Genomic DNA, 18,593 nt, shown 5'->3' with positions numbered 1-18,593 from the left:
TCTTCCAGAAGTGCTACGTCTGCGGGCCCAAGCAATTGGTGTGGACATTGTGGACTGAAATCTCCAAAACCTTATGCCAGTATAAACCTTTCCATGATATAAATTGATTCTCTCAGGTATTTTGTCGCAGTGCCAGAAAACTGACTGTCTCCGTTAGTTTTCTCTTGTTGCTGGCACAAAATATCCGACACCCACAATTAAGGAAGGAAAGTTTATTTAGCTCACAGTTAGTGGAGATTTTAGTACATATCCAGCTGACTCCAAGGCAGGGATGTACATGGAAGAGGGCAGCTAGTCATAGAGGCTGAAAACAAAGTGCAAGAGCAAAAGGGAGGAGTAGTGGCAATTGAGAGCAAATCTGTCTCCCTTATATTGCATTCAGGCTTTCCACCCCAGGATGGATGTGTAGCACTTACACCCATAATCCCAGCAGCACTGACGCCCATAATCCCAGCAGCATTCACACTCATAATCCCAGCACTGGATCATGAACTAATCACAACCTCTAGTAGTTCACTCCATGACTGCACGAGGCTTTGGGGGAACAACTAGACACAAACCATCACTACCATGATGACTAACATAGTAGACATCACACAGACAGGGCCTACGATGTAGCTACCAGCAGGCATTCCATGAACAGAGAATGAAAGTACAAATGCAGTTCATGGGCATCAAGGCCTGTGAGCAAAGGTTGACAGAACTAGAAAAATGGAGAGCTACTTGTCAAAAGTTTTAATGAGTTTTTTAAAAACACATTCTCTCTGATTAAAAGTATCAGTAAGTATTTAGAAAATAACAATGCAAAACCCTTTATATAAATGGACAGATATCAAAAATTGCATCCAATTAGTTCATGTACATATGCTATTTTATTCTTTTCTTTTTTTTCGGTACCAGGGATCGAACTCAGGACCTTGCCCTTGCCAGGCAAGCATTTAGTCCACTGAGCTATTTCCCCAGCCCCCAACATATCCTATTTGTAAAACATGGGCCAGGGTGAGGGATATAGCTCAGTGACACAGCACTGCCTCGCAAGCACAAGATCTTGAATTCGATTATTGGCACAAAAAAAATTAAAAATGGGCTATATAATACAGCTAATCCCATAAAATTTTATACTCTTATTTAAAATCATGTTCAGTATGTTCTTCACTGCAATAAAGCAAGAAATAAAAGGCAAAGATGAGTAGAAAATTCTAATAATATTAGAAAGGAAGATATATTCTGCTAAAGTAATCCACAGATATGTTAGAAACTATCTTAAAATAAGTCCTAATTAAAAGATTACACATCACAACCTACAGAATTAAATTAATTATCATTTAAGAAGCTCATAACTACAAAATACATATGTTGGAAGAGAAGAAAGAAAAACAATGAACTGAGCTTCTATCTCATGAACTTAGAAAAAGAAAGGCAAAAGAAACTAAATAATGGAAAAGAAGGAACTAATGGAATCCACAGCTATAACCCAGCACTTGGGAGGCTAGGGAAGAAGGATTGTTGTGAGTTTGAGACCAGCCTGGGCTGCAAAATGAGCTCAAGGCTGTAAATTCATATATATATATATATATATATATATATATATATATATATATATATATCCAGAACAGAAATAAATGAAATTAAAACCAGCACAGAGATCCACAAAGCTCAAGGGTTTCTTGCTTTGTTTTGTTTTGTTTTTTTCTTTGAAAGATTAATGAAACCGAAAGCCTGGGGACGGGGAGATACAAACTTATTTCATTAGTGGAATGAAGAGATATCACTGGACTAGCGTCTGCTGGCCTTAAAAACATACTTAGGGTGTATGAAAAACAATTTTTCTCCCTAATTTAGAAGAAATCCATGGCAATCTGTAAATGACAGACACTTATTTCTCAGGTCTGGAGGCCGGGAAGCTCAAGTCCAAGCACTTGCAGGTCCGGTAGCTTTGGACTGCCGCTTGTGGCTGGTGGAAGCCACATGTCAGGCTTTGGACTGCCTGACATGGTGGAAGGTACAGAAAGATGTCTTCCACCTTTTAAATAAAGCCACCCATCCTGCTCCTGGGGGCTTGGCTCCCAGGATGATTTCATTTCCCCAAAGATTCACCTTTCAATACTACCATAGTATAGATTATTCTTAGTTTTAATACAAACTTTCATATGTAGGTGGGACTTGGCCCAGTGCCGAAAGCAAACAAGCTACCTCACTCCTGAGATGAACATCTTGTCTGGTTAGGGTTAGCTATCAGCTGCTAGGCTGCTAGGCAACCTAGTGTTATGTGTTACTAACTTCACAAAAGTGTAAATAAAGGACACCTTTGTTATGGAAAAATAAAGGGAAGAAAAAAAATATAAATGTATACACCAGAGAGTTAGGATAGATATACAGCTACTTTCTCTTAGTTCACTGAGAATAAAATTTGTACTAATATTGTTTAGATATCATGTCTGCATCTTGTCCTCTGAATAACTACTATGAAGACAATAATATGCAATGTATTAATTATTGTAATTGTCCTACTAACCTGTTTTAAAACTGTTTCATTGCTATTTTATCTTTTTTCTCATTAAAATTAATAAAAACTTTTAAAAATGAACTTTTGAGGGACACATTGAATCCATAGCAAGAAGTTTAGTTTCTAGACAAAGATAACTTATTAGAAATGACAAAAAGAAGAAATAAAGTCCCTGAGATGTCCTATCATCATTAAAGAAGTTAATTCGGCATTTGAAAAATAAAGCCTTTCTACAAAGAGAAATCTAGACCCAAATTTATTCTTTAATTCTAAACTTTAAATTAAGGATCCCAAATTCCAATCTTACACATAACCTACAGAAGAGGAAAAAGAAAAAGCAAAGATAGTGTCTTGCTCGTTTCATGAGGCAAGCATAACCTTGGAAATAAAAACCGGAAAGCAAATTAGGAACAGAAAATTGTAGAATAATATCACATAGGGACATAAACACAAAACTTCTAAACACAATTATTATCTAAATAAGATAACCTGGAGCTAACAGGTTAAGTGAAAAGATCACATGAACATCTAAAGAAATACAGAAAGTCATTTGAGAAACTCAACATCTACTTATGATTTTTTTAAAATCTTAAACTAGAAATTGAAGATAGTTTTATTAATCTTTTGAAGGTTTAAAAATAAAGATTAGATAAGAGATTATTCAAGAAAATTAAGCAATTTGTTACACTCTGAGTATGTATACATGCATTTGTGTGCATCAAACATATTTAAAAGGATATGTTTAAAATGGTTAAAAATTGTTGTTGAACCTAGCCCAGACACATATACACCACAGGAAAGCCATGTAGCACTTTGGTATTGTCTTGATCATTTTTTTGCTGCTGGGCAAAATATTCGCCATGTACCCACACTTTAAAGGAGGCAAGAGGATGAAAACAGGAGGATCATGATGAGTCTGATCTATGTAGTGAGACCCTGTAGACCCTGTACTACATACATAAAAAGGGGTGGGGGATAAAGGAGACAAGGTCTATTTTGGCCCCGTTCTTAATGATTCCTGTCCATGTTCTTCTGGCTGAGGCATGAGGCCATGGCAGAGGAAATCTGCTTCTGGGATGGCACCCAGGAAGCAGAGAGAAACTGTAGGGAGGGTGGTGTATGGAGCCTGGAGTATACATTTCCAGTCCACACACACACACACACACACACACACACACACACACACACACACCTTGCTAACCAGTGGGCAGTGTCACACTCCCATGATCCAATCCCCTCTCAGTAGCATGCGTGAGGCTTTAGAGGAGCACCTAAGTATAAATCATAAAGGTACCCAAAGTGTTTTAAGGCCAAAAGCTTAACAGTTAGAAAAGATTATTATAAGGAAGAAGATAATTAAAAATTGAGAATTTTAAAATATGGGAATTTTAAAATATTTAAAATATGGGAATTTTAAAATATTCTCTTTGAAACTGACATGTTAAGCAGACAAATAATAACCACAGGTATAAAAAGCTTTATTCTTGTCTCATCAGCTTGATCGGGTGGGTACTGGGAAAGTGTGCTCTGCCTTCAGATGCAGCCGGAACCTGCTTCTGCAGGTTACAGCTCTGGCCTACAGCCGAGGCCACGAAGGAAGGCTCAGCACATCCCAAGCGATGACCATCATGAAGGTCGTTATTTTACACAAAATGTTAAGAAGGATCAATTTCTATAATCCCATGTGTCAGAAAACTAAAGAAATATGTGAACTAAATAATCTTCAGATTAAGCAAAAGTAAGGGAAGTCATTAAATATTTTAATATAATCATTATGCAAGTGCTACATGTCAAAATTTATAAGATAGAGCTAAAGCAACATGCGCAGGTAAAATTACACGTTCAAATGCAGTCAAGGAAAATAACAAATGAATTACGTTCTAAATCATTCAGCTGCAAAAAAGAATAGGGGTGGCCCAAGCAAACAAAACCCCACGATGAGGACCGAAAAACACGAAGCAGGCTGAATGACATACAAAATAAAGACAATGCAATTAAAGATCTGCCTCTTCGAAAAAAAAAAAAAAAATCCCTCATATAGACAAGCCTGTAAGTAAAACTAGTCAATGAAAGAGGAGATTCCCATAAAAACATTAAAAATAGAAGATGAAATAGACACATATCTATTTAAAAAAAAAAATAGACTAGCAGCTGGCTACCCAAGGCGAAATGGCCTTTGGGAGTAACACCAGCATCCCTCAGGGGATGAGAAAATGAAATCTGGCCACGTGAGTAACTCGACTATTGCAGAACAAAGCCAGGATTTGAGCTCAGTGCTGTCATCCCAGAATCTTCACTCTGTACCACTGTGTTTGGTTCGGTGTCAGCCTCACTGGACCACTGGGTGCCCACAGGCTGTGGTTTCAGTGTGGCCCCCTAAATTTAATGTGTTGGAAACTTAATCCCAAATCCAAGTGTTAACAGGTTTTGGAGGTGGGATTTGTAGGGAAAATGTAAACCTAGATGAGCCCATGGGGGTGGGGACACACGAAGACTTTCCTGGCTTTGAGGAGACCAAGCAGACCCACTTACTGTCTGTCATGTGATGCCTACAAGTGCACGCAGCCGAAAGACTTTCCAGCTGCGTCGTCTGTAAGAGCACCAGTTAGGGCTGCTGGGCCCAGGAAGGCAGATGACCCTTCCCTATGAGCGTGGACACATCCCATTTGCTGAAGGCCTGAAGGAAAGGAGGAATGTGAGGCTTTTGCTTCCTGCCTGCCTGCATGCACTGAGACACAGATCTTATCTCATCCTCTGCCCTTGGGCTGGAATTATACTGTTGGCCTTCCTGGCTTTCCAGCTTGTACATGGCAGGACATGAGGCTTCTCTGCCTCCATAGCTATATAACTCAAGGCCTCCTAAAGCTCTTCTCTCTCTCTCTCTCTCTCTCTCTCTCTCTCTCTCTCTCACACACACACACACACACACACACACACACACACACGCATCTCCTTTGCCTCTGATATTTGGAGAACCCTGGATATTAAAGCCCTGTGCTTCATTGTTGTGCCTCTCTAGTGATAGGTTCTTGGCCCTAGTATAAATTGCTGAATCATTATGGTGGTCATCTAATATGGCTAAAGCCCTTAAAACAAAAGCCCACCTTTCCCAAGACCACCTTCCCACTTCTTCAACTCAGTCCAGGGTGCAGTTTCCTTCCACCCTTCCCGCTGCCTCAGGAAGACCTCCAACCAGCACCCTCAGGTTTATCTAAACATCCCCTTCAAACCCCACACCTGGCCAAAGGCCATAAAAGCCTTTGTTCAACTCCAGAGAATTCCTGATTGTCCCCAGATTCTCTCTGTGTCCTCAAAGATAATAAAGCTCCTTTCCCTTTCCCTTCTGCTTTTTTCTCTGCTGTGCCATGCACCTGAAAAACAAAACAAAACAACCCTATCAACTAGTAGGGCATTGGGATATATTTTATGATTGTGACCAGACACGACCTCTATCATCTCTGTTACCTTTCTTATCACATCAAAGAGACCTTTTACATTTTAAGATAATCAGGAAACTTTTGAGATGGGTACCCCTTCACAGGATTAAAGGTATTAAAAAGACTTTTAAGCAAGACTTCCTTCTTCCCTGTACTTTGAGATGCTGCGTGTCCTCCCAGGAGGTACACCATGTGCCCTGTAATGACATGTCAGTCAATGATGGGCTGCATATGTAAGAGGGGGACCTGTACCACAAGGGAGCAGAACAGTCCCTATCACCTAGTGATGTCGTATAACACACCCCTCGTGTTTGGGCGATATGGGTGTCAACACACCTGCTGAGTTGTAGCGGTATAAAAACACATCACATTCAAGTATATAGAGGACATAGTACTCGATAATAAATGATTATGCTGCTGGTTTATATATTTATTAACCTACAGTTTTAATGATTATTGTAGAACACACCCCTAACTTACAAAGCTGTTTACTGAAAATCACCTAATGCTGTCATGAGGCAGTGGCCACATGCACCGTGTGCTGACCATCACATGTCCTGGCTGTCACGTGTCAGGCTGCCACCTTCCAGCTGTGTGCAAGTACACTCTGTGGTGTGCATGCACCAAAACCACCTCATGACACACTTCCTAGAATTTATCCCTGGCATTAGTGACAGACGCCTATAACTTTTCTTGTTTTTAAAAAGTCTAATGAGTGTCACACACACTCTCTTTTTTCCACTTCAATAGTGTGCCTTGGAGGTCATGTAGGTCACCACGTCTGCATTCTTTTTGCAGTTTGCAAGAATACTATTGTGTAGAAATTATACTTCAATGCGTCTCCTATTGCGAAAGGAGTAGAATGCTTTCTCTCTTTTGCTGTTTCAAACAGTGATGTGAGTATGGGGTCGTGTTCCCATGCAAATACATCTGAACTACGTGTGTGTCACACTCAATAAAGCCATATAACAGGAACCTAAAGTGGTGACCATTGCTCCCAAGGCTGCGATTGCAGCAGGTAGACCTCAGAAAATGAGGGAGCCCCTGCGGCCGGCAGCAGGTGGAGCTGGGGCCTCCCCCTGGATGGACCCTGTCTTCCTCACAGGCCCGCTGGCTGCTGGCTGACCATGGAGGCCTTAGCCGAGGGAGACTCTTGCATGGGGCCCTTCTGCTTGGCCTGGGTCACCTCTCCCCGTGGCGGCTGACTCTAGAAATGGACTCCAGAGGAGGCAGCCAGACCCTGCAGGCCTGCCTCTCCTGAGAAGGTGGCCAGGAAGAGAGGCAGTGTCGAAGGAAGCTGAGTCCACCTTTGGGTTGGGTAAGAAGTGTCAAGATTCAGAAAGAGAAAGTTAAGTCTCCACTTTTGAAAAATCTCCCAACCAGCCTCGGATATTTCTAGAAGGGACTGCGTGGTCTTGGGTACGCAAGCTTTAATTCTGATAGAAGTTTGTTCAATATTTGTGCAGAGAAGTTGTCACAATTCACTTCCAATAACAATGCAGGAGAGGCTGGGGAGACAGCTCAGTAGAATAAGCACTTGCCTGGCAAGCGCAAGGGCCTGAGTTCAATCCCTGGTTCCAAAACAAACAAACAAACAAACAAACAAACAAACAAACAAACAAACAAACCAATGCAGGAGAAATGCAGACTGGGGTAATGAGGAGGGAAGGACGAAGGGAAGGAAGGAATCCACAGCAGCGCCGCTGCTTGTCTGCGACCGCACTTCGCTATCTGGCCACCGGAGGGCGATGTGACCCCGCGGACGCGCAGGGAAGCTCCCGGGAGGGGCTGCTCCGCCCTCGGGTCTTGTGCTCCAGGGCCCGAGGGAGGCTCCCAGGGCCTCCCTCACTCCTCTGTCCCGAGTAGCTGCAACGCAACCGGGGGGCCTTTGATGGGCTGCTAGCGAGAAGGCGGAAGCAGCAGATTTGCGTTTTGCTTTTCACAGTTCTGGGGCTCCCCGGGGAGCCAGGTGCCAGAACTCAGGGTGACAGGGGCCAGGGCAGCTGCGTGAGGCGAATGCGAAAACAGATTTCCGAAGAATTTTTTGGTTTGTTTTATTTTTCAAGGTCACATTCAGGTTTGTTTAATCAGTGCGTGTTTGCAGGACTGATCACATTTCTGCTGGGGAGCTGGCCTCTGTACAGAACGCGTGGTAATTCTTTTTCGTCCCCTCCCCCTCCGATCCCTCTCTGCCCCTTCCCATTTGCAGAGGCTCTGTTCCCAGTTTACTGGGGAATTGAATTCAGGCCTTTGAGCTTGCCAGGGAAGCACTTATTCTACTGAGTTTTTTTTGTTTTGTTTTGTTTTTTGTTTTCATCCCTTTTCCTTCCCTCCTCCCTCCTCTTCTTATTTGGAGGATCTCTCCTCTGTCTTAATCATCTCATTTTGCTCTCCATTTACATTTTGAGTTTTCCATATAAGAGTAACCATGAGATACCTAAACTGGTGTCTGATTTATTTCAAACAGCTTTAGATTTAACTCCGGGACTGCACTACCTACAGCCCTGGAAGAGTCCTGAGTTGGGTGCTGCTGCAGGCTGTGGGGTGCAGGGTGGCCTGCAGCCTTGGCCAGGTAGCTGCCCCCTCCCCGGCAGCTGGCCTGACTCCTCCTCCAGGGCTCGTCCCAGCTCCCCAGCCAGCCCAGTCCTGCTCTGGACCTCACTCTCTCCCAGCCATCACTTCAGGCCTCCCTCGGGACACCTGTCCAAAGAGCCTCACCCTGGGACCAGGCCTCGCTGCCTGTGTTCACAGAACACTTTCACTTCACATTCCTTTTTTCTTTCTTTCTCTTTCTTTTCTTTTCTTTTCTTCCTTTTCTTTTTCTTTTTTTCCCCCCCTTTATGTTTCTTGCTGGCTGTCTTACTACCATATTACCATTTTCTGGTAATTGCACCCAGGGCCTTCACACTGACCTACATCCCCAACCCCTCTTTAACTTTTGAGACAGGCTATAAATCGTTCAGCTCATGCTTGGCTCGGATTTGGAGTCCTACCTCAGCCTCCAAAAGCGCTGCAATTCCACGCATGCGTACCCTGTGCCCAGCTAAGGAAGCTGAAGCTCAGGAAGGTGCCGGCATCTGCCCACCTGTCATACTCTGCCTGGGATATTCGCTTTAGCCTCTGAGATTAGGCTGAAACTTGAAGGGGCAGAGGTAGAGGTTGGTAGACTAACGAGGAATGCCACAGCTCGGAAATGTAACAGCTGGCTTTGGACTGAATTTGGGGTCAGGGGCCAGCCTTGCAGCTGGACATCAAGTGAGGCGATTCCTCTTGGGCTTAAGAGTTCCACCCCTCCCGGAGTCCATGATGGCTCTGCTGATCACCTCTGCCAGGACCGCACAGTCCCAGCTCCCAGGAGGCTGAGCTCTGGCACAGCCTGCAGGGCACACGCAGCCAGGGGGCAACACGTGATACTCGCCTCTGTGTTCTTGCCTATAAACATCTCATTGGAAGGGTTTGTGTCTCCTGTGGACAAAAGTGGAAGCCATGAGAAGCCAGGCGGGGGACAGCTGTAGGGCAGCCCCCACTCTGCTCAGATATCACCACTCACAGCCCAAACACTGCGTGGCCAGAGTCCTTCATCCAGGTGGGAGACAACTGTGGTCACAGTTTGGTTGCAGTGTCAACCAAGGGGCTGAGCTGGTCTCCAAGCCCTGAGGTGCAGTGCCCGGTTTATGTCACTGTCCCTCTAGGGTGCTGATTTGGGGCAGAGTACAATGTGCTAACATTGGCCTCTGACCTCCCTCATGAAGGAGCCGCTGGACAGAGGGCAGGTGTCCTCCTCCCACAAGCCCCTTCCTGCTTGTGCTCTTTAGTTCATATCCATGGAAGAGCTGTACCCAGGAAGCCCCACTTCCTGCCTGCCAGGTTCCCAAAGGAGGTGTTTGTCCTAACCTACTTTCACTCCTTTTCTCTTCCAAAGGCCTCAGCACACACAGACTGCTTTCTTTCAGCATGGCCAGGAATGAGGCCAGCAGAGATGAGGCAGGCAGCCGCAGCTTCAGCCTGCCTAGCAGCACCAGCTTCCGATGGCATCCTGTGGGTGGGAGTGGGACAGGCAAGGATTACAGCAAGGTCAAGCCCCCAGATATCAGTAAGCTGCTGGCCATTTGCCCTAGCAGAGGACAGACAACTCAAGACATTTACTGTTCTTCCCCAGTTACAGCTAACAAAATAAATGGGTGAGCCTGATCTGAGGGCCCTTCCAAAACAGAACCACAGGGAGCACTACAGGGACACTGAGTCAGACTCTGTGAAAGCCCTGGCCCTGTTATGCTGCCTGGCCCAGGCCAGCATTAGGGATTTGAGCAACTGTTGTTCATCACGACTCCAGTCTCCATGGCTACGGCCAGGAGCTGCCTCAACCGAGGAGACTCATGAACAGACCAGGGAACAAGTGGGGATGTGGGGAAGATAGGGTCCTGGAGGGAAGATAGGAGTGCTGTGCTGAAGGGGGCAACAGAAGTCCCCAGCCGAGACAGCACTGACTTGGCCTTTGCATCCCCACCTGAGTTGTGGCTGCAGGGACCCTGTGGAGATGGAGGGCAGAGACTAAGGCTAACTTCTTCCAACTCAGAGAGGGAAAGGCCCACTGGTGCCTGCTATCAGTGGATACAGCCCACAGGCAAAGGTCAGACCCCACCTCTTCTCCCAAGATCTGGGGATCAGAGCTGCCAGTGGTTCCTGCTATGGCACCAGCATGTCCCCAGAAAGCAGGTGTTGGGAACATCATGCACCAGTGTTGGGAGGCGGGCTGCTGAGGGCCACGCACATGGCGGGTCTGACTTTTCACTTACAAGTAAGACTGCTTTCAGGAGTAAGTGAAATATAAGCATTAGCCACTACTGTTACCAAAACAATATATGGCCAAGGTGCTCCTTATCCTGAGAACGCTGTCCCTGCTACTAGAGAGGTCCTTCTCACTGCCTCTGGGCTTCTAGGAGGCACCACAGAAAGCAGACTCAGCTCTTCGGCACACAAACATTGCACAGAAAGTTAAGTGGCAACAAAAGAGGACTCTGATTAGAAAAGGGCTAAATAAATACCTCATCCGAGTCCCAAATTCTCCCCTACGAGAGTCAGGCATACAACACTATTATCAACAAGCAAAACCTTTTAGGGTTAAAAGTGTAATTTTATTTAGATGTTACTTGTACATAATCTATAGTAAGATATACAAACAGATAAAAATTGTTTGACAGGATATTTTAATACCACTTTCAATTTACAACAGCATTGGTAATACTGCAAGATGACAGATACTCTGCTTCATAGAACAAAAATTACTTGCTACTCTGGTTGATACATTCCCACTAATCTTTAATGGATTAAAATGTATCATGTGTTTCAGTTGCAAATTATTATAAACTTTTACAACCTAGACACTTGGTGCTCATAAAAGATGTTTATGTTGCTAAAAACTTACTGAAATGAAAACATTAATTTTCTAGTAGTATCCTTAGTAAAACATGAGCAAGCACACCTCACAGCTGGGGCTAAGAATCCACAATCATTTGCCTTCCGCTCAGCCCTGTGATGCTTGGGAAGCAACGCGTGGACTCGGGTCCTTCCGTCCCCCTGCCTGAGTCTACGCTGTGAGGAAGAGTGGTGAGACAGCCAACTAAAATACATACAAGAAACAATAAAACTGGCAGTAAGTTATAAGTATGATTTAAAGTCTAAAATTCATACAAGTGAAATGTGCCACTGAATGATTTTCTCCATTTGTTTTATTTGGTAAATACTTTTTGAAAATGAAAGCTGAAAATTCAGACGCTTTACTTCAGTCATGCAATATCATCAGATCTGACTTTAAAATTTTATGCTAAATCAAATTTGTTGAAAAGATACTCTAAAAATAATTTACTTTGTATTTTTGTCATTTTCCATTCTATTAATGGTTATAGAAAACATCAGGGCAGAAGCTTTCTCACTAGTCATAAAATCAAATTAAATATAACTTGATTAAACTATAGGGCAACTAATAATTGACTCATTAATATTGGCTCATGAATATTGATAAAGTGCCACTAATTTTATTGTAATAGGATATAAGTAGAAGAAATCTTGACATGGATAGTAGCTTCAATGTGTTCCCTTCATCCTAGAACAAAGGGCCACATAAAATAGGGAACTGCTGCCAAGGGAGCCCTGGAGTGACTCAGGGCATTTACGACACGAAAGGGATGGAAAGGCCAGCTGTTGTACTAGGGACAAAATAAGAGTGAAAATGGGCAGCGTCCCAAGAAAAATGCCAACACAGCAGGCCTCCACACTGGAAGGAAGAGAGAGAGAAATGTAAGTGTACTAATAATGACTAATACTCAAGGAAATCCCAGAGAGGTCCAGTGGTGACCAGCTCCAGCGTGAGGTGCTCAGGGGGACATGTGGCAGCAGGTGGAGCAGCGATAGCTCAAACATGGTCAGGTGGGGTCTTGGAAAGAAGTGCAGCCATCGAGCTTTTGGGTTTCAAACCTAGTGACTGCAGTCCCACACACAGGAGGACATCCATGACAGGTGACCAAAGTCAACCAGTGTCCATGCAGAACACATGGGATGAGACATGGGTGGCTGGCTGGTTTCCCTAGAACTCTCCCTGCTGTCCTGCTGACCTCTTCTCTGTAAGCAACACAGTTTTGTGGGAGCTCCACGCAGCTTCCTAGACCTGCATGACCTAGAAACACTGCAGGCTAGGTAGCTCTCCATACCCACCCCCATCTACCATCCAAGCCCAGGTGATTATGTACTCTGAACAAGCAGTTACCTCTCGCTAGAATTACAAAGCAGAAGCTGTGCTTCTTGAGATCCTGGTTTGCCTGAACAAGTCTAGGATCACCATGTGGCAAGAAGAACAGGGAACCAGAAGAGAAAGCAAGGTGCTCACCTACGGGTCAAAACGAGGTCATGTGGTGAGGTACTTCTTAAAATGTAATGTGCCAATACAAGAGAAGAGAACCATGTGCTTCTAGGATGGGGTGAAGTCCCTGCTCACAGGGCTGACCCCTGGTCTGGCCACAGCACCATGAAAAGGAAATTTATCTTTCATTTAAACCTAAGCTTCTATAATTTGGATCAAGCGGAGCTGACCCTCTTCACCCATGGGCAGTGCTGCCTGCCACCCTGTCCAGCCGGGTGCTCCTGCCCCCAGACAGCCTGCATCTGTTCTGGCTGGCTGCTACCCAAGCCATCAGGGCTGGCCAATATTATAAGTGGCATACTGATGACCCTGAGAGGAAACAGCCTTTGTTCTCATTTACATTACTATGAAGTTGCTGAAATCTCATAAAACTCACCAACTCCCATTTACAAAGTGAACTCAGTGTCCACCAGGAACCCTGCCTGAAGACGGCCCTTCCAATTTCACATTCGATGAGTGCAAAGGCAAGGAAATGATTCGGCCAGGCACTCAGATTCATTCAGCAGCTACCAAGACAACAAACTAAATGCAGGAACATTTGATTCTCCTGACTTGCTAAATCCTTCCCTCTAGAACCAATTTCTTCTGAAAACACATGATAATAAAAAACAAAAGGTAGAACAGTATCACTTACTGGTCAGAAGATATCATTCTGACAACATTAATCTTGCAAACACTTAACACCAGGCAGCTTCACAAACACACAGCAAGTCTACGGAACCGTAATGATCAACAGGAGTAAAGTAAATACTTTTATGGCCAAGAGGGAAGCAAGATGCTATTTTCAGGATAATGCAATAGTTACGGCATACCTCCTCATGTGCAGCATGATGTGCTATGTTCAGTGGCACTTAAGTATTACACAGTAAATACTGAAAAACCCAGAATTCTTGGATGTGCAGAAGCAATATCACATTATTAATACAAAAGGTGCTAAGCTACAGGATTATAACACCACTATCTGGGTCTGTGACCAGTCGGAGCCCAGCCTTGGCCCGGAGGCCCCTGCCCAGCCCTGCACGGCTCAGTCGGACCAGTCATTTTCCTCGCACTCAGAGTCATCATCCGAGTCGCTGTACTCCACAGCAATGCGCCGCGACAGGATGGTGGCCACATCGTTCCCCACCGGCTCCCGCTTGGCTTCCTGTTCACGCTGCTCCTGCACCTTTTTCAGCTGGATTCCTAAGGACACAAGGTAGGGTTAGGAATAAAGTCCCTTTATTTCTCCCAAATAAAAGGTAACCAAATGAACCAGTCTACAGACTTTTCTGCTGAGTCTGAACATAAACATTTAGAACTCTGAGGGGAGAAAAGAATGTGCGAGTCCACCGTAAGAAAGCCGGTTGTAACCGCAGTGCCCATGCACACCATCAGAGAAAGTTTGAGTCACAGCATCCCACGTGTCAGCCACCAGCCACTTTAAATAGGAACGACGTGCTGAGGGCTACCGAATGGGATGTTCTGATGAGAAAATTTCTGTCACTGCAAGGAGCCTCTTTTGTTGGGAATGGGTGTAAAATACAACTGCCTATTCCATTTAGTAACAATGACATTTGATGATGGAATGTGCATCACTTTTTAACTTTTTTTTCTTTTGAAATAATCTCAGATTTATAGAACAGCTCTAAGATCAATAGAAAAACTTTCCCATTTAACTGTACCCAGATTCCTGAACCGATAATGCCTGATGAGTGTTTTTCCTATCACTTATCTCTACACAGTTTGAAATACACAGCACATACTGTTCCTTCACCCCCCACCAAACATCTCAAGTGTGAATTTCCTTAAAAAAAATCAAGATCAGAGAATCAGCACAGATCCAATGCCAATACATCAGTCCTACAAATACTCTTCAAATTTTATGAGTACAGTAAGTCCCCAACTTACAAATGAGATTCCTTCCAGGAGAATCTAAGTCAGGCTTGTTCGTAAGTCTGACGAAGCCAGTCTTATTCAACTTTAACAAAAATATGCAATGTGAAGAATGAAAAACCAAACCTAACCTGCTTGGCCTTTCTTGATCCTGTGAAGTTGACATAGGAGGATTAATGGTCACAATAATAATTAATACAACAGAGATACTTCATTGAATCCTGACCCAGGGAAATTTTTCTCCATCTGCAATTAGATTGGGTTTACAGTAAGTCCCTGACTTATGAACATTCGAGTTCACAGATATGAACAGACTTCACATCTTCGAAGATGTGAAGCAGATCTGCAAGCAGATCTTCGAAGCAGCTCAGGTGTCTAAAGAACAGCATCAGAGTGGTGCTGCCGTGCACTTACTGCATAGTGTGATAGTATATAGTGGTACGGTGCTGTCAGAGCCCAGGGTGTCCAGAAGCAAGAAGAAGAACAGTGGTGATGCAAGATCTGCTTGCATGTACAAATGGTCATAATGTGAAGTCTGTTCATATCTGTGAACTCGAATGTTCATAAGTCAGGGACTTACTGTAAACCCAATCTAATTGCAAATGGAGAAAAATTTCCCTGGGTCAGGATTCAATGAAGTATCTCTGTTGTGTTAATTATTATTGTGACCATTAATCCTCCTATGTCAACTTCACAGGATCAAGAAAGGCCAAGCAGGTTAGTAGACTATACATGCTCTGGGTGTGTCGTAGAGGCATGGCCTTGAGGGTCTGAGTCTGGTCCCTTCCCTTCTGTTCCAGTACTCTTCCCTGCTATCAGCTGTGCTGAACTAGCAACTTTGCTCTACCATGCTGCCTCTGCCTTGGAGCCAGCCAATCATCACTGCAATCTCTCTTCCTATAAACTGTGGGTATTGGGTACTATGGCTCAGTGATGAGAAGGTTGATAAAAGAAAATTGGTACCAGATAAATGGGGTAACTGCTGTGCCTACATGGTTCAGAAGCTTTTGGAACTGGCTTGTCGGAGGAGTCTAGAAGGGTGTGGAGCTATGGGTTAGACAAGCCCTACGGTGCTACATGCAGAGCCGGATGGGTGATTCTAGTGGGAATTCAGGAGATGTGGATAGTGAAAGTCAGACCCAGGAGGTTCCAGATGGAAACATGGAGCCACTATCAGCTGGACTACAGGCCATGTATGTTAGGCTTTCACAGAAAATTTGTTTACACTTTTCCTAAGTCCTGAGACTGAAGGAGACTAAGATTAAGGGTGGTAAACAAATTCCAAGAGAGCCTAACATTTAGGCTGTGGTATGGATACTGCTGGCTTTGAGCCAAATTTATAGTAGGGGCGGGGGGAGAGGCAAAGCATAAAATTGTGAAAAATTTAACATATTTTGGCTCAAAGAAATTATGAGCTTGCTATTGTCTTTACTTGGAGATTAAATATGGTTTAAGAAGACTTGTGCATATAAAAATGACAAGATTTGTACTGTGACCCTTAATCTTAAAATGCCAACTTCACTGGGTTAAGAAACATGGAGCAGATTTGCAGACCATACTCCTGTTGTATCTGGATGGGTCATGTGGGTGTAGTATCAAGGCACAACTGGTCCCTCACCTGGTTCGGACACTGTCCCCTACTCTGTTCCCAGACACAATGAACTAGGCAGCTATGCTGCACCAGACCCTAACTCCACAATGTTCTTGCCCTGGAACTAGCTGACTCCAGACTGAGTCCCCTCAAACAGTGAGTGAAATTAAAGCTTCCCTCCTTAAGCTGGAAGTGCCAGGTATTGCATTCAGCAACGGGCAAGCTGACTAATACAATCATGTTCTGCTACCCTCCTCTGATGCAGACAGTTCTTTAGCCTTTGTGTTTTATGACCTCCACAGTTTTTGGAACAAAGGCAGTCTGCACGTAGCATGTGGCTCAGGTTATGTGTGTCAGACATCCCTCAAGATAGTTCCTAATTATGTGTTAACTTGCAATGAACAGGACCAAAGGTATAAAAATGCCAAGTCTAACACTGCCCTATGTTAACTGCAAAGTTGAAATCTCTAAGCTTTTATACCTCTGAGACGTATTGCTTGATGAAATCGAACTGCATCAATGACATCTGAGATACACAGAAAACCCTGAGGTCTTTGGACAGTACATGTCCCTGACCTCAGGCCTGATGGGTGGGTCCTCAAAGGAAAAGTCATCCCTTGCTTGTTTTGTACCTTCTGCCCACCATAAACTGTTTCTCCTTTGTGACACCCCTCTATCCTGCCACCATGTGTTGGAGCCAGCCAATTATAGACTGAAACTTCTATAGACTGTGAGCTCCATGAGCCTTTTCTCCTTTAACTCTAGTGTTGGGAATTTGTATCAGCAACAAGAAAATGTAACTAAGACAGCTTCCCACTCAATTCTATCCAACAACATGCTCCATCCTTCTGTTTTGCGACCTGAGGTAGCACTTTTGTTTGACAAAAACACTGTGGTGTTAAATAAATGGTGAAAAGATATCTTAGATTTTTTAAAAAATTAAGTCATTGATATGAACTTATTTTCTGCTATTTATGTTTATATCCTTGTAATAGAATACAGATAAGAACCTATGGATCAGCTGATCACTTCTACTATTTTAAGTAAAGATTTCTTAAATTCTATTTTTGAATTCAATTTCTGAATTATCAATTCCTCATCACAATGTGTTTAACTTACATCTAAAATGGAACACATATGTTTTTAAAAAGGCTCTTTTATGTGTACTCCAAAAATAATTAATGTAGAGAGGCATCACTGAAGTTACCAAGATTATAGCTGGCTGGAGACCCAAAGAAATCTCTTTATATAAAAGGAAAGCTATGTAGCTGAGGTGTCCACTCACCCATCCGAATGGCAGCCAGGAGGTCACTTCGAGCATCACTTATGGGTGGCTGTGCAGGCTCTGGACGTTTTATCTCAGCAACAGGGGGTCCATGCATTGGGGAAGATGAAAGAGAAGAACCAGGTCCAGGAGGGCCTGGTGGGGGAGGTGGTGGGCCTGGGGGAGGTGGCGCTGTGACCAGGAGCCCAGCAGAGGGTGGGTGAGGAGGAGCTGAGTACACAGAGCCTGAAGATGCAGGAAAGGAGGGCTGCGTGGGAATCTGGAGAGGGCTGACAAAAGCAGTTTGTGCTGAAGGAATCATGGGTGGAGGTGGAGGAGGTGGCGGTCCTGAAGGGTTGTAATATTCAATTATCTGTGTTGGAAGCATCCTAATAAACAGATGAAACATACAAAGTCACCAAAGCAGAAAGACACAGTCACATCCTTAAGTCCTAATATGCCTAATGGAGAAGTCCCCTGAACACAATGGATGCTGCAAGCTGGACTAAATCCACCACATATATTCACTCTGTAGGCAGTCACTTTCACAGACTTACATTATTCCTTATGATGGGATGTAATGTCTGTTCAAATGCATCAAGAAAGACCACTCAAAAACTCAAGCCATTTCCTGTGGAACACTAACAAATTACAGTTGGCCCCAGGGCACAGAAAGCAGCAGCAATGATCTTGTATCCTGGGTGTCTCAAAGGGGTGAGGCTTGGGCTGATCAGATAGTTCAGTGGATTAAAGCACCTGCTTAGGCAGACACAGAGACTGGGGTTCAATCCCCCAAGCACCTGCCAGCCCCAACCCCAGGGAATGCTGAGACGGAGATTAAAACTGGGCGTTGTGGCGCATGCCTGTAATCCCAGTGCTTGGGAGGGTGAAAACAGGAGGATCACTAAGAGTCTGATCTGTGCAGTAAGACCCTGTACTAAACACAGAAAGAAAGAGAGACAGAGAGAGAGAGAGAGAGAGAGAGAGAGAGAGAGAGAGAGAGAGAG

At 44.1% G+C, this 18,593-nt stretch overlaps 1 protein-coding gene across 3 annotated transcripts in view; it reads right to left on the bottom strand.

Annotated features, from left to right (window-relative positions):
* Window positions 1-11,068: 11,068 nt before the first annotated feature.
* Wasf3 (WAS protein family member 3) overlaps window positions 11,069-18,593 on the bottom strand; it is a 140,930-nt gene continuing 133,405 nt past the window's right edge. For all 3 annotated transcript variants that reach the window (XM_023715105.1, XM_012514725.2, XM_004631043.2), the window contains 2 exons: window positions 17,608-17,975; window positions 11,069-14,041 (listed from right to left, as the gene is read on the bottom strand). In XM_023715105.1, the coding sequence (XP_023570873.1) occupies window positions 13,884-14,041; window positions 17,608-17,975 (526 nt within the window). In that variant the 3' untranslated portion in view covers window positions 11,069-13,883. The remainder of the gene's footprint in view (window positions 14,042-17,607; window positions 17,976-18,593) is intronic.

Source organism: Octodon degus, unplaced genomic scaffold, assembly GCF_000260255.1.
Source record: "Octodon degus isolate 3935 unplaced genomic scaffold, OctDeg1.0 scaffold00038, whole genome shotgun sequence".
NCBI classification, from domain to species: Eukaryota; Metazoa; Chordata; class Mammalia; order Rodentia; family Octodontidae; genus Octodon; species Octodon degus.
The sequence above is the reverse complement of the archived record's forward strand: the minus strand, read 5'-3'. Positions and strand labels throughout refer to the sequence as shown.